We start from the raw sequence: 23,622 nt of genomic DNA on the forward strand, positions 1-23,622 counted from the left end.
GGGCGGCCGGCAAAGATGCATCGGGAGGTTGAAGGGAGGGGGAAGAGAGGCTGGGCTGGGCATGCACCGGCAAGCCCTTTGGCCAGGGCTGGGGGCGGCGTGCGAAGCAGAGCGATCGAACGCGGCATCGGTGGGGTGGGGGAGGGGGGGCGGTAGGAAGGGAGAGAAAGAGAGCTGTTGGCTGGTCTTCGGTGGGGGGGGGGGGGTGGCGGGGGCGACCGAACGCTGCATCGGTGGGGGGAGGGGGGGAGAAAGGGAGAGAGAGAAAGAGCTGCTGGCTGGCCTTCCGGGGCGGGGGGGGAAACCAAGCATCTTAATTTGCATACAAACAGCAACAGGCAGGGCACGGCTGCAAGTTTCGGCACTACTGCGTATGTGTGAACACCGGACCCGATGCCGCTGCGCATGCGTGACGCTGCCGGCACTGATTTCGGTGCAGGGCTGTAGCTCCACCCCCCACTATTTAATCTGCGCCGCGCCAGGGCACTCCAGACTCTTCAGAACGGCCAAGATGGGGCCATTTTTTTCCAGCGCCGTTTCCAGCGCACAAAAACGGCGCATAAAGGGTAAGTACGCCCAAAAAACGGGTTGGCCAAAATTGGGCCCATAGGATGGCCAATTGATCCTGACAGTCTGGTATCAGTGGTCTTGGTCAGTTTTTGAGATACTTAAAAACTGGACAGGAAATGTCAGGTTTTCAAATGCTGCATTTTGAAAAAGGGATACGCACCTGCACAAAACATCGGCCAATCACATACAACAACAACCTCCATTTGTACAGTGCCTTTCACATAAGAAATTCCACAGGGCAATTCTCAGATAGACACATGATGCACAAACACTGAGGCAGGAACAGTGAAATTAGGAGAGGCGGCCAAAACTGTGCACAAAGAGATGGGTCTTGAGGAGGCTTTCAATTGCGCAAGAGAGGCGGAGAGGTTTAAGAAGGGACATTCGGACAATTGGATGGCAGTGGCTCTGCCATTAATGGTGAGGTCCGGGGCGGGGGTAGCAATGCACAGAAGGCCAGCCTGAGGATTGTAGCATTTGGGAGGGGATTGAAAACCACTACAATCTGTAACCCTATGGCCCAGTATATCCCCTGCTCTACCATTACCATCAAGCAAAGGGACTAATCCTGAATGAGGTGTGTAGAAGAACATGCCAGGAGCAGCCTATCTAAAATCGAGCTGACAAACTGGTGAAGCTATAACACAGGACTACATGCATGCGAAACAACGGAATCAGCATGCTATAGAGAGAGCTAAGCAATCCCACAACCAACAGATCAGATCAAAGCTCTGCAGTCCTGCCACAGCCAGTCGTGAGTGGTGGTGGAAAATTAAACAACTAATGAGAGGAGGAGACTCCATGAACATTCCTATCCTCAATGATGGTGAAGCCCAGCACATGAGTGCAAAAGACATGCAATCATCTCAGCCAGAAGTGCCGCGTGGATGATCCATCTCGGCCTCCTCCTGAGTTCCCCAACATCACAGAAGCCAGTCTTCAGCCAATTCGATTCACTCCACGTGACACCAAGAAATGGCTGAGCGCACTGGATACAGTAAAAGCTATGGACCCCGACAATATCCCGGCTGTCGTGCTGAAGACTTGTGCTCCAGAACCAGTCGCACCTCTAGCCAAGCTGTTCCAGTACAGCTACAATACTAGCATGTATCCGACAAAGTGTACACAAAGAGCAGCACAAATCCAATCCGGCCAATTACCACCCTATCTGTCCACTCTCAATCGTCAGCAAAGTGATGGAAGGTGTCATTGATAATGCTATCAAGCGACACTTACTCACCAATAACCTGCTCACCAATGTTCAGTTTAGATTTCGCCTGGACAACTCAGCTCCAGATCTCATTACAGCCTTGGTCCAAACTTGGAAAAAAGCGCTGAATTCCACAGGTGAGGTGAGAGTGACTACCCTTGACCGAGGCAGCATTTGATCGAGTAGCATTAAGGAGCCCAAGTAAAATTGAAGTCAGTGGGAACTGGGGGGGAAACTCTCCACTGATTTGTGCTAGGTATGACTCCAATGAAGATGGTTGTGGTTGTTGGAGGCCAATCATCTCAGCCCCAGGACATCGCTGCAGGAGTTCCTCAGAACAGTGTCCGAGGCTCAACCATCTTTAGCTGCTTCATCAATGACCTTCCCTCCATCATAAGGACAGAAGCGGGGATGTTCGCTGATGATTGCACAGCATTCAGCTCCATTTGCAACATCTCAGATAATGAAGCAGTCCGTGCCCGCATGCAGCAAGACCTGGACAATATTCAGCCTTGGGCTGATAAATGGCAAGTAACATTTGTGCTACACAAGTGCCAGGCAATGACCATCTCCAACAAGACAGAGTCTAGACACCTCCCCATGACATTCAACTGGATTACCATCGCCAAATCCCCCATCAACATCCTGGGGTCACCATTGACCAGAAGCTTCGCTGGACCAGCCACATAAATACCGTGGCCTCAAGAGCAGGTCAGAGGCTGAGCGAGTGTCTCACCTCCTGACTCCCTAAAGCCTTTGCACCATCTACAAGGTACAAGTCAGGAATGTGATGGAATACTCTCCACTTGCCTGGATGAGTGCAGCTCCAACAACACTTAAGAAACTTGACTCCATCCAGGACAAAGATACAAATAATTTGAGGTCAGTTAATAATTTTTGTTAACAAATCACAATATTTTCAAAACAGAACAAGTTGCAACCCTTTTTAATGTATGGAAACTAAGAGGTTCAGATTGGTCGAGGAGAGACAAGAAACGATTGCTGAACTTATCTGCCACTCTCTGTTCCCTTCCCATCCCAGCATTCCCTAGTAATATGATGGTACAGTTTCCATTGACCATGTTTATACCTAATTCAATCACAGCACTTGAACAGCTTCTTTAATGAATTACAAAAGCACTTTAATGCTGACACAACTGCATCTGTTCCATTGCTGACTTAAACATCACTTTGTAAATCAGATTTTACAGATAAGCTTTAAAAAGATATCCACTAAAGGCAACGCTTGGATTCAACTCACCGAGCTCTCCTGCAGTCTTAACGTCAATGTTGTCATATCCACTGCCTATCCGTACAATTATTCGCAGTGCTTTGAACTTCTCCAGGTCTTCTCTGGTTAGAGTGATATTGTGGTACATTAGTGCCCCCACAGCTTCATTTAGAACCTACAGAGAAAGAGAAATTATTATTCATCTACAGCAAGTACTAAGAGACATGAGAATGTCAATTCACAATTCAATGAGTACTCGGCTAGTGCTTCACACAATACAGCTACAAATCTGATGTTCCAAATCATCAGATATAAAATTATACAATGTGCTATCTCATTTACTCGTGTACAGGCAATGCCTGTTGAACCCCAATAACCTGACCCCAACCACATAGGCACTTTTGAGCAGCAAAGATCCTTGGGCCCTATTCTTCATCAGTGGTGCAGATGCCAAATATATTTTGCTCACAGGCTAGTGTAAATGATAGGCTGGTGCAATTACCTACAGCTTTTACATTTCCAAAAACATTGTGTGAGAAGGATGTGTACTGCTCCAAATCAGAGAAGGGTATTAGGTGTCCTTTCCTCATAAGACAATCCTTCATCCCGGGAATCAACCTAGTGAACGTTTTCTGAACTGCGTCCAATGCAAGTATATCCCTCTTTAAATAAGGAGACCAAAACTGTACATCGTATTCTAGGTGTGGTCTCACCAACGCCCTGCGCAGTTGTAGCAAGGCATTTCTACTTTTATACTCTATCCCCCTTGCAATAAAGACCAATATTCATTAGCCAATCCTCTATCCATGCTAATATATTACCCCCCAACCCCGTGAACTTTTATCTTGTGCAGTAACCTTTTATGTGGCACCTTATCGAATGCCTTCTGGAAATCCAAATACACCACATCGACTGGTTCCCCCTTATCTACCCTGTTTGTTACATCCTCAAAGAACTCCAGCAAATTTGTCAAACGTGACTTCCCCTTCATTCCTTCAAGGGGCTAAATGTTGATAGGCAAATAATGGAAAAACTAGCACAGAAATAATTAGCTTTGTTGAGGGGAAGTTGTGCACAAATTGTGATAGACTATTGCATTTTTAGGGCTTCACCAGATAGTTTGCTCATGCTCAATCCTAATCATCACTCCTGTAAATGAGCCCTTGCTCTCTACAAGCTGGAATGTGACTTGAGATATCCAACATCTGGCAATGTATCGCTGCTCAGAGCCAAACAGAAACACTTATTACAGTATTTAGCTCACTGAATTGACACTACCCCACTTGTCTTCTCCTAGACTTCAATTAGCAGAGGAATAAACACGCAACTTGTGACTCAGGTTAGAAACTATGAATCAGATTTATTAAAAGTACTAATTGTACAGTAGCAGGAATCAATACAGCAGATTCCACTTGATTACAGAATGTTAACTCCTCAGGTCTAAAAATAACAAAAATCATGACGTTTTGCTAACTCTCTTAGCAATACTAAATCTTAATATATAACATAACTGATGTGTGAGGTTTGTCCACTAGCAAAGAATCTTCAGCCTCTATCTCGATTGGCAAAGAAAAACTGAATACAGCCAGAGAAGGAGTCATTCGTTCCTTTTGAAGTTGGAAACTGGAATACAGGGAATGAAACTGTGTCTTCCAACCCATGAACAAAGCTAATCAAGTGAGGAGGATAGTAGCAGACCTCAGGAGGACATAGACTGGTGAAATGGGCAGACACATGGCAGATGGAATTTAATGCAGAGAAGTGTAAAGTGATGCAGTTTGAAAGGAAAAATGTCAAATGGCAGTATAAATTAAACAGTGCAATTTTAAAGATGGTGTAGAACAGAGACCTGGGGATTCATATACACAAATATTTGAAGGTGACAGGACAAGTTGGGTTTTATAAAAAGTGACAAGAGTACAAAAGCAAGGAAGTTATGCTGAACCTTTATAAATCACTGGCTAGACTTCAGTTGGAGCATTGCGTTCAATTCTGGACAATACACTTCAGGAAGGATGTCAAGGCCGATGAGAGGGTGGAAAGAAGATTGACTAGAATGGTACTAGGGATGAGGGATTTCAGTTATGTGGCGAGGATGGAGAAGTTGGGATTGTTCTCCTTAGAGCAAAGAAGGTTAAAGGGAGATTTAATTGTGGCACTCAAAATCATGAAGGGTTTTGATAGAGTAAATACGAAGAAACTGTTTCCACTGGCAGTAGGGTCGGTAACCAGAGGATACAGATTTAAGATCATTGGCAAAAGAACCAGAAGGGAGATGAGAATTTTATTTTACACAACAAGTTGTTATGGTCTGGAATTCACTGTCTGAAAGGGTGGTGGAAGCAGATGCAATAGTAATTTTCAAAAGGAAATTGAATATCTACTGGAAAAGGAAAAATGTGCAGGGTTATGGGGAAAGAGCAGGAGAGTGGAACAAATTGGATAGCTCTTTCAAAGAGCCGGCACAAACACATTGGGCCAAATGGCCCCAATTCTAAAAAATTGAAATTTCCGGGACTCAAATCCATTCACACCTGTCACTAAGTATCATTACCTGAATTGACTTACTTCAGATCAAAGTAAGCAGTTGGTCTTCACAGAATCTACAAGAGGGTTTACTTTTCAGTGACGGAGGGGCAGATTTTCCTCTGGACTTATGGCAGCGTAACCCCAGCTGTGGGGGGCAGGTGGAGAAGCAAGAGAGAAAAATCGGGCAACAAGCAAACCTACTGGCTCCCCATAACTTCTGCGACTCGGCCTTTTGGCTAAGATCATGCGTAACTGACCTGACAGGGGAGTAACCATGACCCCAAGGTGATTCTCCATGGATCAGGAAGGTGGTTCTCCTATGCTTTTTTGGAAATAGGAGGTGGGTGGGGTGGCTTGACCCATCCACCTCCACGGAGGTGTGTGGGGGGCCTGACCCATCCACCTCCATGGCACGAACCTGGTATTGCAGTACTTCCAGGAACAGTGCAGTGGCTCTAGGCCTTTTGGCTAAGAGCATTGGCGCAGGGTGATCCTTGAATGGGCCCAAGGTGACCTCTGGCGTTTGTGATTTGACAAAGAATTGGAACGATTGGCTACGAATTTCAAAAAAAAATGAAGGGAGGGGGTGAAAAATATGTTGATCCGAAAACAGCCAGGCATATACTATTGAGGCACGAGTAATGGGAATATGCCAAGTGGCGTATTTCCTGTCATTTGCACCATAGCAACATTGAACCTAAGGAATGCCGGTACATTTTTTGCATCCCTAATGCAGTTGATTTGCCAGGAGATATCTGAGGCTTGCCACAGTCATGGTTTGAACAGGCACCCAGCAGAGGTAGGTATCCTGCTGGGTGCCTGTTCAAACCATAAGAACATAAGAATTAGGAGCAGAAATAGACCATAAAGCCCCTCAAGCCTTCTGGCTATTCAATAAGATCATGGCTGCTCGTCAACCTCAACACCACTTTCCTGCCCGATCTCCATATCACTTGATTCGTCTCAAGTCCGAAAATCTATTTATCTCAGCTTTGAATATACTCAACGATTCAGTATCCACAGTCCTTTGCGGTAAAGAATTCCAAAGATTCACAATCCTCTGAGTGAAGAAATTCCTTCTCATTTCAGTCTTAAATGGCCTCCCCTTATCCTGAGAGTATGCCCACCTACATCTAAACTCTCCAGCTAGGGGAAACAACCTCCCAACATCTGTTGAAATTATGGAAATAAGTCTGACCCCAGGAAATTGGCCTAAAATCAGGGGAGCAGGCATGGGATGGGTACAGGGGTTTGGATGTAAACCCGGCCTAGAGTATTTCTCAAAGGTCATTAAATAATATATTTTAAAAAATTATAGCATAATATATAAGATGGACTTCTGATCAGTCACACTGACAGCCCACCCATGCTGCTGTCCTCAAACTGAACCATGCCACCTTTCTTAAGCTCAACCCTCCATCATAGTTCATAAGGGAAACTGCACGACAGGTCACATACCAAACTGACTAAGTTATTACTGACTCGTCAGCCGTTTCACTTCTGTGTCCGAGTCATTCATTGATTTCTTTCCTTCATGTGCTTCTGAAACTATCTCCCATTTAATGTGTATTTTCTCCATTTTAGAATGACTGACTTCTGAGCTATAAGCCCATCATGTGAATCATTTTAAATAGAAGTGGGGGAAGTTATTTATAAGTCTTGCGCTTTTTTCTTTCCTTGTACGCTACTTTTCACAGGTGCATCCTTCTCGTGCCTGGGCTGCGATCATTCCCATATTCACCATCAATTGCTCCAGGATTGGCTGCTGGTGGCATGTTTTATTTAAAACTCAATGGGGCCAACACTCGGGGCAAATGACAGGCAATTCTGGCACTTCAAAATGGGACCTTCTGAAGAGAGTCATGTGTTTATACTCCAGGCTGCATGGGCTGGATTTTATGAACCTCGGTGGGTCTGTGGCGGGCGACGTCGGTGGCAGGTCCCGGCCCTATTGCTGGTTCCAGCCCGCTGTGTACAATGAATTTACCGAGATTGGGCTTGTTGAGCCCGCCCAGCACATTTCCCGGCCAATTAGAGGAAGCAGGTCTGGTGACACGTCATCAGCTGGTTTCCTTAAAGGGACCATGAACAACTTTAATTTGACCTTTGTGCTGTCAGTGTTCTATAGCACTAAGGTGCTGAAAACACTGACAACGACTACATAGAGGTGCAGGGTTGCACCCAGGCTCTTCCATGTCTCCCTCCATACGCTTATGGAGGGAGTTACAGCACGCAGCGAGGTCCTCTTCCCTACTTATGGGCGGAAGAGACTTCCCCAGGAGACCAATGCAGCCTGGTTACACATTGCAGAGGAGGGCACAAGCAGGGTTGTGGTCAGAAGGACCTGGGTGCACTGTCGCAAACGTTTCAATGATCTCAGTAGATCACGAAACGTTAGTACATAGCCACACTCAACAACATCTTGCTGTGCCACTCAGCACATCCCCATCACTCTGCCTTCCCTACCCGACTCCTGCACATCCTTACTCACACCAACTTACCTTGCACTGCCATCCATCCCTCCCTATCTACGTTATCACATCTCCATCTCACTAGCCACCCCTCACACTCACCCTCATCTTAATGCTAATGCAATCATACCAACTAACAACACTCAAGGGTAGGCTCTTGGGTGAAAACATAGAAACATAGAAAATAGATGCAGGAGTAGGCCATTCGGCCCTTCGAGCCTGCACCACCATTCAATAAGATCATGGTTGATCATTCTCTCAGTACCCGTTTCCTGCTTTCTCTCCATACCCCTTGATCCCTTTAGCCATAAGAGTCATATCTAACTCGCTCTTGAATATATCCAATTAACTGGCATCAACAACTCTCTGCAGCAACGAATTCCACAGGTTAACAACTCTCTGACTGAAGAAGTTTCTCCTCATCTCAGTCCTAAATGGCCTACCCGTTATCCTAAGACTGTGTCCCCTGGTTCTGGACTTCCCCAACATTGGGAACATTCTTCCCACATCTAACCTGTCCAATCCTGTCAGAATCTTATACGTTTCTATGAGATCCCCTCTCATCCTTCTAAACTCCAGTGTATAAAGACCCAGTTGATCCAGTCTCTCCTCATATGTCAGTCCAGCCATCCAAAGTTTCTGTTAATGTGCTGTGAAACACTGAAACCATTAGCTTCAACACTTTGTGTTCCTGGACAAATTTGTGTGAACTTTTGGAAGTGGTTTAATGAGTTGTAGTGAATGGTGAGACATAACGTTACACCACCCCCCCCCTCCCTCCCCCCCCTCCGCAATGGTCAAGAGTGTGAAGGGAATGGCTTGGGCATTGTAGGGATGCTTTGTGATGCTGGTGTGGGGTGGTGCCAACTGGCGCATCATATGGTAGCCAATGTGTACAGTGTCAAGTGAAGTAAATCTGGCCATGGTGAAGCCATCCCTGGCCTCCCGGGCAGCAATGTGGTCGGGTGCTGATAAGAACATAAGAATTAGGAACAGGAGTAGGCCATCTAGCCCCTCGAGCCTGCTCCGCCATTCAACAAGATCATGGCTGATCTGGCCGTGGACTCAGCTCCACTTACCCGCCCGCTCCCCATAACCCTAATTCCCTTATTGGTTAAAAATCTATCTATCTGTGACTTGAATACATTCAATGAGCTAGCCTCAACTGCTTCCTTGAGCTGAGAATTCCACAGATTCACAATCCTCTGGGAGAAGAAATTCCTTCTCAACTCGGTTTTAAATTGGCTCCCCCGTATTTTGAGGCTGTGCACTCTAGTTCTAGTCTCCCCGACCAGTGGAAACAACCTCTCCGCCTCTATCTTGTCTATCCCTTTCATTATTTTAAATGTTTCTATAAGATCACCCCTCATCCTTCTGAACTCCAACGAGTAAAGACCCAGTCTACTCAATCTATCATCATAAGGTAACCCCCTCATCTCCGGAATCAGCCTAGTGAATCGTCTCTGTACCCCCTCCAAAGCCATTATATCCTTCCTTAAGTAAGGCGATCAAAACTGCACGCAGTACTCCAGGTGCGACCTCACCAATACCCTATACAGTTGCAGAAGGACCTCCCTGCTTTTGTATTCCATCCCTCTCGCAATGAAGGCCAACATTCCCTTCGCCTTCCTGATTACCTGCTGCACCTGCAAACTAACTTTTTGGGATTCATGCACAAGGACCCCCAGGTGCCTCTGCACCGCAGCATGTTGTAATTTCTCCCCATTCAAATAGTATTCCCTTTTTTTGTTTTTTTTCCCAAGGTGGATGACCTCACACTTTCCGACATTGTATTCCATCTGCCAAACATTAGCCCATTCGCTTAACCTATCTAAATCTCTTTGCAGCCTCTCTGTGTCCTCTACACAACCCGCTTTCCCACTAATCTTGATGCCCTGTATCCTGTGCAGCATCAGGTGATTGCGGAGAAGGTTGTTGTTGTTGTTGGTCCTGCTAGTGTGCCTGGTGATGCTGGTGTTCGGGCTGATTGTGATGGGATTCTAAGGATCAAGGTGAGAGAGTATAAAGTGCACCGTTGCTGATGGAGTAGATGGCAGGTGAAGTAGAGATGACATAAGCGATCTGTCAATGGTGGGAGAGGTAATGAGGTCAAATGGAGACTTGTGTAAAGACTTGCAGCATTCTGAATCTGTAGTGGAAATGCAGTTTAGAGAAGCTAGTGGCTAAGGGAACATTTCTCAATCAGCTGGTAGCTTTGACTTGACATTTGAAGCTGTCAACTCATCAGCTAAAACAATGGCCAGTGACCTCCCGCCTCAGCTTCACAGATGACGTCTAGGCACAGCGGGAAAATGATGAGCGACCTGTCAAATCCAAAAAGGTGGAAAAAAATGCATTAAATGGCTGTAAACAAGCCACTAATGATTTTAACTGCCTCCCCCGCCGCTGTGTGTCGGGTCTGCTCAGTGCTGACAGACCCGATATTTGGTAAAGACGTGTGGCGGCGGGTTGACAGTGGGGTCTCGACCCACTGTCAAATAAAACACTTTCCCACCCGACACACCACCAATCGCACCCGCTGACAACACCAGAAAATGCCCCCCCCCCCCTCACCCCCCGTTTCAAAAAAGTAAACATATACCCAAAATTCCACCAGCAGTGTGCGGGCGTGGGGCTTCCACCCATCATGAGGTCCCAATCCTGGCCTAGATTCTAAATTGTGAGATCAATAATCCAGCCTGCAATGATTCTGAAAGGGGGGCGGGGGCAGTGGAAAAGAGGCAGAAAACTCCTGCAATGGTGGAAGTTAGACACCAAAAGAGTCCTAATTCCACAAGGTGCAGAGATGGAAGAGTTTCTAAGCACTCCAGTCAAAGCTAGTCTCAGACAGATTGTGAAGCTCAAGGGGCCGAAATTGCCCCTCCCATTAAAGCCTCTGTGGAATGGCTGCCGATTCTCCGTGGAGGGGCCACCATTTTAGAAATTGCCTTACCTCAGGAGTGGAGCTGTGTCCGTGACAGCTCCACCCGTTTTACTGCCGCGGAGTGAACGCACCGACCCCTCACCGTCTGCCGGGGACCCCTTGCGAAATTGCCCCTGACCCGAAATTGCCCCGCGGGAGAGACCCCGCTGCTGGCTGGTGCCCCCGACAGCTTTTGCTGTCGGTGCACGGCCGCCCTTAAAGGGGAGGGCGCACTGCCGCCATGTTATTTTTTTTTGTTGGCCAACTGCCAGGTCGGCTCACCAATTATGCTCCCATGTTTGGCCGGGCTTCCAGGCATCCCCTTTTGGCTCGGCTGAAACCCTCCCTTGGTGGCCCAATGGATCTAAAATATCTGCAGAATTCCCAGCGGCCCACCCCTTTAACTGAAGGGGAGAGACGTTGTGACGCGCCAGCGCAATGACATCATCAACGGGGCACTGATGACTGACAGCTGCGGACACTCTGTCCCACCTCCACTTCCACCCCGCTAGTGACGGCCACTGTGCTCCGCTCCCACCTCCGTCCCCATGATGATCCACTTCTGCCCTGCTGGGAAAAAAAACCCCGAGGAGCTGAATTTTGCCAGATAGGCCGCCGCATCCATTGCTGCGGCCAGAACACTTCAAAAAGGGTAGGTGCGCCCCGTTTCCAGCAGAGGGCAATTTCTACCCCCAAACCGCCAGGTTTGACATGAAGTGTAGCTAACTTAACCTTCTCCATTACAGGCTTAAATTAAGTAAAGGTACATTGCAGAAATACTGGGACAACATGTTTTAGCCTCAGTATCCTGTCATTTGCATACATGCACCACTTTAGTGTGGGCACCCAGGTCCACCGGAAATATGTGTTTTTTAGACCTGATGTAATCCTGGTATACCTGACTTAGCTTCAAGTTCCACCCCAACTATCTGGAGTTATAACACATTTTCCCTCAAAGGATTGAGGAATTTCAGGTCCTATGGTTCTTACATTAATTGAAACAGTGCATACAACGTCAACTACTGCCTGTCTAAGATATTGTGTTCAAAATACCTGGTCATCATTTTCTATGCCTTCAATCAGTAGAGAATCGAATACCTGATACTTGTTTTGAGTCAATAATTTTGAGCCAAACCTATGCAAAGCAGACCTAACATCAGTAACCAGCGTAAATTCAATCTGCTCTGCACATAGTATACCTTAGCTTTTGGCAAAAAAAAGTAAGAACATATTTAAATTTGCCTGGTGGTCTTCTTTTAATTCACATTACATTTTGTACTTTGATACTTTTATAATGCAGTCTGCATTCCTTTAACAGATGTGCAGTGCTAGAACAAAACTAAAATTTGCTGATATTTTCTAGTAACCGAAAGTCAAAGTGACCTCATGCTACAAGAGCTAACTACAGTTTATTAAATTCTTACAAAAAACACAGAACACAAGACGTGTTTCTATCATAGTTATCCCGGTGTCAAATATTTCTCAAACTGAAGTCTCCTTACAACAAACATACCAAGTCCTTCTCTGCTTTATCTGAGAAGTCAAGTAGCAGCATCTACTTTCATGGATCAAATTGCCAGTAAAGAATCATTTCTATAAGCCAGGCTTGCCACAAAGCTTCCACTTTTAGAGCTGAGCCTAAACCCCTAGGATCAGAGTACTTCTCCCATGCCATAAGAAAGATGACGGCCATAGTTTAAACCGTCACAGGATGGAGATTGGAGGGAGATTGAGGCACATTCAGAGTAGGCTTTGTCATGTAGGTCATCAAACAAAAGGGATATTGTAGCCAACGATAATTTTTGTCTGTGAGCGTTTCTATTGCGATGTTCTTTTTACTGTAATATATGTGCTGCAGTACAACCAGTGAAATGGCTGAGGGAGACCAATTGTGGTAGATGTTGTGTGGAGCATTAATTGTTGGAATTGTCTGCTGTGTAAGTACACATTTAAATGGAATAATTCCGTAGAATAGCATGATTTCCTCAATTATAAAGCACTGTCTATACTGCAAGTGTGAGAACCTACACCAGAAAGTGAAGGTAAAGAGATAGAAACAATTAAACAAAATGTGTGAAAAGGTTAAATGGAAGCAAATCAAATCATGAAATATTAAAAAGAGTACAGGTTACCAAGAGCAACCGATACACGTGTATACAAATCTGGAGGGGGATCCAAGACCAAAAGATTTACTTCAGAAAGAAAGCTCAAAAGATCTGCATGTTAAAGGACCATGTTGGCTGAATGTGTGTCTCCCCTGCAGAATATGCCTCTGAGTGCATCAGCCTGATCCTTGCTAGAGCTTCCTAATCTAGTCCAAACGACATATATAGCTAATGCTCCAGTAGAGTGCTAGCACAGGCAGTTCATGGTGTTACATTATCCACAAGTGGCTGCTTGTTAATGAAGCCATATTTATTTTTTTGTTGACAGGCTGGGGAGTTTTAAATTTGTTCTTAGAATATGAAAGCCATTACAGGAATCAATGACTGTTGCTAAAACCCATCAGAATCTCAGAGGTTACACAAACATTACTTAATCTGGCAAAAATCCTAATTGGATGGGGGGAGGCGGGGTGGGGGAAGAGAAGAGGGAGATGACACTAGAATAACAAATAGACAAAATCGGCATTGTTTTATCTTGTTCTACTTGAGTTAAAACTGAATACTACCTTTTCATGAATCTCCTGAGTAGATTGTGCGTCACAGAAAGCAACAGTTGCCATGTCCTTCAGGATTGGCATCTCCACGGTACAGTCTCTGCCATCTAGCAGTGCCACCAGAGGGCGTGGATGCATTGGTCCATTCATAATTTGCGGACGGATACCTGCAAAGAAGAAATGAATGTGAACTATTATTAAAGGCCAATTCAAATCGGGATGAGCACTATCTTTAGCAAACTGAAATGCAACCAAATAAACTAACAATAAAAAGCAATGCAAAACATATGCATGCTGAAAATCTAAAATTAAAATAGCTGTCAGTGAAATAATGACTAGAATTATAACCAAGGCTCTGGTTTGTGTGTTTCTTTTTAAACAGAAAAATTGACAGCATTGTGAAATGTGATCAGTAAAAATCCTGGAATTCCATGTAATAAAAATGGAGTTTGCCATTTTAAATCAGTGCCCTTGATTATCATATATTCCCTTACAGAAATGTAGTCAGTAACTATTCCAGTTCTATCTACTTTGTGCAGCAATTCTTGCCATACGATTCAACACACGGTATAAGAATAAAAATAAAATGTGCAGCACTGGCATGACAACACTCCTACACTTGCACTGTGATTCTGGCTACAGGACTACCTGCCACTCGATCCTCTGACCACAGTTGTCACCAGTGAATGAGAAGAAATTACAGAACGGGGGAGTGGGACTAACCCTGGATTGCTCTTCGAAAGAGCCGGTGCAGACTCAATGAGCCGAAAGGCCTCCTTCTGTGCTGTACTATTCTATGATCCACTAGTTGGTGTTCAGTGACCAGGAGGGTGGGGGGGCTGGTGCTGGAAAGAGAGTGGACTGGGCCCTTAAATCACATTTATTTTTTTAGAAAATACATAAAGCTGCAGTTCAACAAAGGGTTTTCCCTTCCCATCACGGTGACTCATGCTGGGGTATGACTTGGCAGGCCTCTTTTCTCTAACTAGTATCTTTAGAGTGGGTGTAGGATGTATTTAACCGTTGGACGGCATCAGTGCCAAGCCAGAGATTCACACATGCACAATGTGCAGCAACTATCAGAAGCAGGCACCCTATCTGATTCTTCCCCCTTCCTCGCTGAGGCCCATTGTACTGCTGGCTGGGATCGGCTGACCTCGCACAGAATCAAACCTGGGACCTTCCTACAAATTAAATATATATATATATATTTTTCTGAAAGAAAATTGTGAATTTTAAATCTTCTGGATAGCAAAGTGAACATAGCCAAGTCAGCACATCTCATCCTGGTTGTGAACTGCTGCAGCATAAGGCTTCATAAAATGACCTTTGCTGCAGTGGGAACAAATGTGAGTCAGATTGCGGCTTCGCATCCGAACCTGCCTGGATCAAATGCATACTCTCTGCTCCAGCTCTGTGCAAGGTGAAATTGTAACTCAGTTCCAAATTTTCCTTTGAACTTTGGAAGAAAAAATATCCAAATTCAAGTTCAGTTTGGACACAGACTGATGGAAGCCAAAGGTGGAACTTTACTTATTTTCACTGTGCTGGCACCCACACTTTGACTGCCAGTGTAAATGGTGGCCTGGTGAAATTTTAACAGTAGCCATTTTTTTCTTAATATGTGCACTTGAACACATTAAGAATAAATGTTGCCAATCCAAGCTTGGATTGCTTCCGGACAGAATGTTTTGAGCTAAATAACATTAAGGTGAAGAGTAGTACAAGAAATTTGTGATGGGTTTAAAGCAAAACCCAGTAAGAGCAGGTTTTCCCAAGGGTCACCGGTCAAGTTCACTTTGATGTTACCGACATTTGCACAAGACCCGCGTGTCAGGAGCTGACGGCATTAAGCCGGATATAAAAGCAGCTTACAAGTGGCGCACAACAGGTACATTAACTTATATTAGTTTAAGTTTGATTTTTACTACATCTATTGGTAAGAATACTCTAAAATAAGCCCAGGGACAGCAATAAGAACTGTTTCACACCATCAAATATTCATGAAGGCATCTCAATGAATTTCCAGCTAGGTTTCATGTCAGGAATTACATCAGGGAGTCAGGGTGGGGGAAACCTCACACAATCTTGGGCCAGAGAGTAAATCACTTCTTGAGATTATAGGCATTTGGAACACCTGTGAAATTTAAGGGGGAAACAAAGTCCTAAAATAACCCACTATGGCTGTGTGCCACATGCACTGTGGTTCGCTGTGGAATATTTTACTTCACAATGGATGTAGTAGCACTCATTCTTTGGTGTGGGGAGGCAGAGGTGGGAGAATAGCATGAACAGGACCTGAATGTTGTTGTGCTACCAAATGTGTTCATGTTGTGAAATGTGCAGCAAACACATTTTTAGCAGGAGCCCTAAGCAAATAATATGATCCCTAAATGCAGACCGGCTAATATCTGATCCCAAAATCATATTGCAAACACGGCAGAAATCAGACACCAATGAACCAAATCCAATAGAATTCTGCGCGGTACGATTTCTCCTCTGTTAGCAGGACAGCAAGCTGTGTCTCTGGATCACTTCAATTCTGGCTGTACCAGTATGGACTTAAAAAAAAACCTCAGCAGCGCTTTAAGACACTGAAGCAATGGCTTAACAATATAGTAACATGACGTTTTACTTGTAACAACTACATTAGCAAAACTGAAAGCATCCAAAGCTGGAACTGATATTTGCATTTTTTTAAGAATATTGAAGCTGTAGAGCCTGTGCACTCAGTAAAATGTCTGACCAGAAAATATTAAATATGATGGCTGAGCAGACATGCTGTACAGGCACAGAACCTCTAAGTCAGCACAAAACGGCCCGAACTTCACACAACAGAGTGCACACTGCAAGGTACTGTTTTAACCTCCACCAATGTGCTGACTGGTGAGATGTCAGAGACTGTTTTCTGCTATGATTTTAAATCTTTTACCCTCAAAATTAGAAAATAAGGTGTAGGTTGCCCTTGGCTACTTTTCCACGTTGCTGAATACTTGGGAAACAACCAATCGGGTAAACTACAAACTTGATCACTATATAGGGTTAATTTAAAAAAATCATGCAGTCACAGCACCAGAACATAGTGATACAGCACAAGCTTAACAAATGCTGTTATTTCCTCTGTGGTCGCTATCTTTGTCCCTGCAAGGTCAGCAGAGCAGTTACTAGTACCCCTTTGGTTTGCTGAACAGAGATACACAGGACTCTTGCCCAATGCAGTTCTCCCCTGAAACACAATACTCCATCTGGTAACCTGGCAAAACGCATCCAACAACGGAAGGTAAGCTTGAACAGCACGGGAGTCCTGCAGCTATTGGACATTTCTGCTAAGAACTGCTTGTGAATAGCGCTGAGCAAATGACGACATTAATAATCGTGGACTCGCCAATAGGAAGAATGAAAACCACTAAATATAACATTGACCAAAGTGAACAAAATGCAATTCAGATGCACTCCCAACACACAGCAGTGATCCTTTCAAACAACTTGAGCTCCCAAAAGATGAGGAGCTGGCAAGAGGAGTGCAGAAACGGCAGGTTTGCAGAACATCTGTTACTGCTATCCTCTCTATCCAAACATTCAGTCACACTGCATCTACACTAATTATTTAAAAACCTGCCGCTGCACATGTCATTTTTCTTCATCATGTTAAACACCATTTTAACTTATGAATGACTGTAGCAGCTGCAATCAAGATTGGCAATGAAAATACATTGCATGAAGGCATTATTAATGTCATAAATATAGCATTTGTGCCATGTCAATATCACAGATTATTTAGATCAGTGAAAATCAATTATATTAATCCCAAATATTATTTCTGCCCCAAAACATTCCCAAAGTTGTTTTTAAGGATGAAAACTTATCCAACTGAAGGTGAAAGGCTAATTAACCATAAAGTTATTTCCAGAGTCACTGCATACTTGTCTATGCTTCTTAATCACTATACTGACACTACCTCTGAATGTGCTGGGATTCTGCCATTTTGTAAAGGGCAGGCAAGCAAAATCCTTGACCTTTTCCCCAAGCCTATTCACAAACTCTTAACAACAGATATAATTTCAGTTAACTCTTAAAAGTCACTTTTTAATTCTGAAAATATCTCTGTTAAATGCCCCTGTTGTTTTGACAGTTTTTTTTACAGGGCCCCAGGCAGTGTAACATTTTATGAACACAGTATAAACAGAGATAGAGGTTAATGCTATTCAGCTGGATCGGGAGTGGAAGGGAGGAGGAAGGGGTGGTGTTCACACTGAATACACGATGAATGCTTTATTGGGCCAGTGAAAAAAGTCACGGTAGAAATTCTTGAAACTTCACAAATCCCTTAACGTGAATATTGAAAGTGCATATTGATCTGGACACACTATCATTTCTGACCACAGGCATAAGTAAGGCCTGTTTTAAAGGATCAGTCTTCATGGAAAAGTTCCTCTGCATGGATTAGACTGTCATTAAAAATGGTTGCAAAAATCAATGATTATCCAATCTGGCTCCTATGTTGATGTACAGGAATTTGTCTTGCAAACCAGAAAGGCACACTTTTCTCACTATAGTACTCACTTGAATTATAAAGATAAAGAACATGATTAAAAACTAAGCTCTACTTTTTCATTTCAAAGCATTACTGTTTTACCTTCTGTAGAGGCTCCATCAACCAGAAAGTCCAGCCAGTGGACTATGCCCTCACAGATGCCAATCCACAATAGACATGACAGTCTACTTTTTCAGTTAAGATTACATAATTTTTTTCCGACCCTCTCAAAAGAAAATGCACCGACAGCCTGGGCAGGACGCCCCAAAACTTGTTTGTACTGTAGTAAATAGAATGAGGTGCCAAGCATTCTGGCGCTTTGCTGTTATTCAGCCAGATTCATTTTGCTAATAATTTTAATCTCCTAACGCAAGCCACAGTTTTATTGTCTCGGCCGCAGGAAGCTCCTAATTATTCAGCGGGTTAAGGGTCAAATATAATTTTCATCCAAATAAATTTCAGTTACGCAAAGCCGTATAATAAAGTACCTCGATGTGCTGATAATATGCAAAATTGTATCCAACATGACTGCCAGGAAAGCAGTGGCAATTTGGGGAGTTAACAGACTAATATTGGCAGATACCTGGGACAGGCCACGCGTCTACACTCAGCTGAGGAATGAGGTGCAGCGAAGGGAGAGACAGGAAGGAAACAGCTTCAGTGTCACTAATAAACACATCAAGTGTGCGCTTAGTACTAGGCTCGAGCCTCCACAAAACCAAGCCTCAGCAACTGCTTTTAAATCAGCCTGTCCTTCTTACACATTCTAATGTGTTTGTTTTGAGAAGTGTGAATCGAAGGGGACAATACTAATTCTGCACTGACTGCCTGTAACATTTCAGGCCCATTTTAGACTGTGTTTTTTAAAAATCAGCAACAGATAAACTGCTCCAAAAATGTTGAGAAGTTTGTTAAAAAGGTTATATGTTTTTGGATTTCTGGAATACAATACACAACTCGGTAATTTGATTAAAGGACCACTTTCCCTTCAATTGTCTTTAGTCGCAAATTTAGTTCTTAATGTCAGTTGTTTTATTTGGGGAGCCAGGCTATATTTTATTCAGTGGAGGGCTATGTGCTTCCACTGTCTACAGTACATAGGACTCCACCTCCCCCTCAATTGAAAAGCTGAACAGCTTGTTGCATGGAGCACACTGTATAAAGTGTCTTTGTTTTACTGCTGATGCACAAAGACTGCTTGTCCTTGCTCACGTCTCCTGCTCTTTGCCACCCAGTCATATCCTATTCCAATGCCACCCCTGCCAAGTAAATTAGAGATTACTCCTTGCTAAATAGCAGCCTTTGTGTGACTGCAATGTTGCCGGTACGATCTAGCAGAAAAACAAAAGGGAAGCCATTTCTCTAATTCTCATTAATCTCCATTGCATGCACCACAACAGAGCTTAGATGGTTTAAATGTGTTAAACTGTAGCATATGAAGTGCGCATAAACAGACTAGTGACTCTCGTCAAACGCACGCACTCATACACGCTCAAACGGAAGGATTAATCCACTAGTATAAACCAAACGTTTACAGTTTGAAAAGATGGTGCACAATTATTAAACAAAGAGAAAAGAAACAGGAAGTTTTCCTTGCCTGGAAAATGTTGTTTCCACATTCTTCACATTAATACATTAATAAGAATCACACATGGTACATGGTAGCAGAGGGAAAAAAAGAGTAATTAAAAAAAACACAACAAGCAGACACTCAGTGTTCAGGGTCTAGTTCGCAGCCTCCGTCAGTACAACTACAAGGGATGTCTTCGATCAAGCAGTCCCCCTGCCCACAGCTGCAACATCTCGAGACAAATGTCTCTTTGAACACAAATGGAAAGAAAAGGCTTTTGTCCTGAGCTCTGAGGAAAGGTCCAGGCTCCCCTAACACGGATACAGTCACCTTCACACCACTGTAAACTCCTCACAGCACTCGCTCTGGACTATGCTGAAGCTTTTAACTAATCACAATTTATTCCAACCCCTTGAAAAATCATGTGAGCCAGCCTAAAAAAAAACACACACTTAGAAACCAGACACGCTGAATATATATTTTTTTAAATTATTATTTTGATTTGCAGTTGATTTTCCTTTTACAACGCCTTCCGGTCTTCACGTAATTCTGTTTATTATTTTTGGTTTTCATTTTACACCCCAGTTAACTCCAATTCAGAATCTCAAAGCTTTGGTACTCTTGAGTTTTTTTATTTCTGTTTATCTCAACCCGCAACCTCCACTCCCCGCCCCCACCCCCCTGCCTCCCCCCCTTTTATTTCCAACCTCTTGTCTTTACATGACCTATCAGCAGAGTGGGTGGGGAATATAAGGCCTTAGATATATCTCCAACATCACAAGCAATGCTGCCCCATGGGCAGATGGCAGGACACAGTCAGTTGTTTCTCTCTCTTTCCTCACCGCTCCCCACCCCCACATCCCCGCCCCTCAAATTGAGATGTTCAGTAGATAGCTGCCCTGCAAAGCAGCAACAAATCTGGCCAGATGGTGGCAAGTTACATTTGAGAATCAGACACCGACAGCAGAGTAATTTTAATTTCCTGATTCGATACATTTGCTCAGGTTTGATGGCACACTCTGGGTGGTACATATACTGTTATTGCAACAGCATTGATTGCTAGTATTCATGGCACGATAAATCTGAAACCATCCCAGAAAAGTTACAAAAACACGAAAGAAGCTGAACACATATTTGGAAAGCCGAAAAAAAAAAGTGCGATCACTTCAGTTTTTTTATTTCCGAGATCCAAGTTTGCCCGATCAGGCTCATCTCTACCATTAGGTCATTAGTTAGGATCAGTTAATTAGAATTCAAGCTTTCCATTTGTTGTTACCAGGTTTGTAACAGTGTCAAGTGAAGAATGGTTTGGAAATTCATCTCAGTGAAATTAATACAAAATTTATGTTGGCCATAATTTATTTCTTGGCCATTTGTAACACATTTGCAGTGCAGGGTTAAACAGTGTGATTGCTGTAGTAGTGGTGGGAGAGCAGCAGCAGAGGGGACGCAGCGCAGATTCACCAGAATGATACTGGGGTTTAAAGGGTTCAATTTTGAGGACAGGCTGCATAAACTAGGCTTTGAGTTTAGTAGGTTGAGGGGTGATCTAATCAAAATGTTTAAAATGATATAAGGGATTCGATAGGGTAGCTACAGAGAAACTATTTCCTCTAGTGGAGGAATGCAGAGCAAGAGGGCACCTTAAAATTAGAGTTAGACCAGTTAGGAATGAAATCAGGAAGCACTTTTTCCACACAATGGAAATCTGGATCCCACTCTTCAAATGGCGGTGGATGCTGGGTCAATTGAAATTTCCAAGACCGCGATCAATAGAATTTTGTTAGGTAAGGGTATCAGGAACAGGATCGAGGGGCTGAATAGCCTACTCCTGTTCTTATGTTTATATATTTGTATATATTTCTAGTTGTTGGTGTGAACTCAGCTGCCAGTAGCTACCAAGTTCATGTGCATGCTTTGGATTGCATGCAAGTTCGGAACTAGCAGGGCAATGTCAACCGAGCAGTAAAGCCACATGTGCAAGGACTGGAGAGAGAGAGCAGCAGTACAAATCAGATCTGCAGTTCCAGGCCTTGCTATGGGCAGGCACTAATCAAACGAGTGAACCTTCAGACACTTTTTAGCTTTCAAGAATGTGCATTTCTTTTGCCAGAACTGAGGGTAACACAGGCATTGCAATAATAATTAAGTGGCATGAAAGTTATTGACTTCTGTAATTCCCTCTAGCTATGCTCCTTACTGATGGTATTTTCTTGGTCATGTTTGAAGTGACTGTGACAGGTGCTTTTTTTTCAATGCATTTCTGCATATCTATGCACACAGAGAAAAGTGGTTCACTGGGGATTTATTCTTGCATAAGACGTTGTACTAAAACAAACACAACTCTGCTTTTTTCAAAAGGGAACTAAACCCCAGTGGCAAAGTCATTGCTTTCAGCACATTACCCGTGGTTATAAAGGACAGGCTTCACACAGAAACAGCCAATGCACATCAACATTGCTTACCCAGAATTCTCAGCTGGGAAAAAACCATTACAGTAACCCAGGTAACTCCAGTAAGTGAGCACTGGACTAGAGCCACAAGAACCAGCTCAAAGATAATTCACAGTACTTACATCAGGAGTAATCCAATAAACTAAATTACCTTATTATTAATATTCACCGGTCACTGTTACAAGAATTCAATCAATGGTTCAAAATTTCCCTCATCATTCCTCATTTGAGTAACTTAATTCCTTAAGGGCCGGTAGCAAGTACTAAAATCTTTCTGGATACTCATTACTGGATCTTTTTCCCTCCAGCTTCATGTCCTCCTTCACTACACAACAGCATGGGGTAATGGTCAAGCCTCTTTCTTGCCCCAGCCCACTCTGTCCTGGCTACTAAGAAGTTAGCAGGGCTGCATGAGTTGAGTGTATCTTTCCACCCTCTAGTGCAGCTGCTCACCTTCATAAAGGTCATCAGTTGAAATCAGCATGTAACATTTGAGCATTTGGGGGCATAGAACCCACATATCACACATCAAAGCAGGATGAAAATCTGCAAGCTGCCACTTTAAAATGTTTGAACATTTTCCTACAGCTCTTAAATGGTTAATACAACCCTGTAACAGTTAACAGTTCCTCGCTTAGCACTGATGAACTCTTAGCACTTTGCATATGTTTTTGAACTTGTCTTACAGTACAACATACGTGGTCCCTGGGACGATGGAATAACACCTGTGAAGAATGACTGCTTGCATATTCTGAGATAGCCTGCCCTTTCACATAAGAGAAAACCCAATCCCTAGATTCACAAGCCTGCCAGCACCACGTGGCAACTGAGCTCAGGTAACAGGCAGCCCTGGAACCCAAGCCCCTCAACTAGCTCATCAGATATACAGTGGGAAACAAGCTGCTTCTGAGGTTTCCTTTCTCAGGAAGCTGCCAAACTGGAAAGCTAGCAAAGCTGACCAACAGCTTCAAAAAAACTGACAACTCAAAGAACCCTGACCTATAACACGCAATTACACTGAAGCAGCGGGTATTCCCTCAATTCCATCATTGCATAGCAGAAGAAAGTGGTAAAAATTGTGGATTCGTATTAGTACTCTCTGTGGCTCAATCTGATAAATAGTTTATATAGTTGTCACAGTCACATTTCCCTTAACTGCCCAAACTGGTGCTTTTATTTACCTCTCAATTCAAGCTGGTTTTCTACACTTTACCCCCAGTTTATGCTGGCACTCTTCTGCCCCCTCCACAGTTTGTTGGCATCACTATTCCCCCCCCCCCTCATCCTCCTCACCTCACCCACACCATTCCCCTCCACACGCTCACACTGGTATTTCCACCCTCCCCACCGCTGCTCCAGAGATTTGCTTGTCACTGCACACCGTGGCCTTGCTTTCACCAACAGTGGCAAGACCGGTGTAGCCGGCATTGGTGGCGTGTGGGGAATGCGCCCACGGCTCCATCCCGTCCTCT

The 23,622-nt window shown here is 44.0% G+C and overlaps 1 protein-coding gene and 1 pseudogene across 6 annotated transcripts in view; one reads left to right on the forward strand and one right to left on the reverse strand.

Annotated features, from left to right (window-relative positions):
- The window catches only part of LOC139260297 (C-terminal-binding protein 2), a 318,546-nt gene that overhangs the window by 66,652 nt on the left and 228,272 nt on the right, over positions 1 to 23,622 (reverse strand). For all 6 annotated transcript variants that reach the window (XM_070876739.1, XM_070876738.1, XM_070876735.1 and 3 more), the window contains 2 exons: positions 13,606 to 13,760; positions 3,042 to 3,186 (listed from right to left, as the gene is read on the reverse strand). In XM_070876739.1, the coding sequence (XP_070732840.1) occupies positions 3,042 to 3,186; positions 13,606 to 13,760 (300 nt within the window). The remainder of the gene's footprint in view (positions 1 to 3,041; positions 3,187 to 13,605; positions 13,761 to 23,622) is intronic.
- On the forward strand, positions 5,751 to 5,995 carry LOC139260633 (U2 spliceosomal RNA; annotated as a pseudogene).

Source organism: Pristiophorus japonicus, chromosome 3 (genome assembly GCF_044704955.1).
Source record: "Pristiophorus japonicus isolate sPriJap1 chromosome 3, sPriJap1.hap1, whole genome shotgun sequence".
Lineage (NCBI taxonomy): Eukaryota > Metazoa > Chordata > Chondrichthyes > Pristiophoridae > Pristiophorus > Pristiophorus japonicus.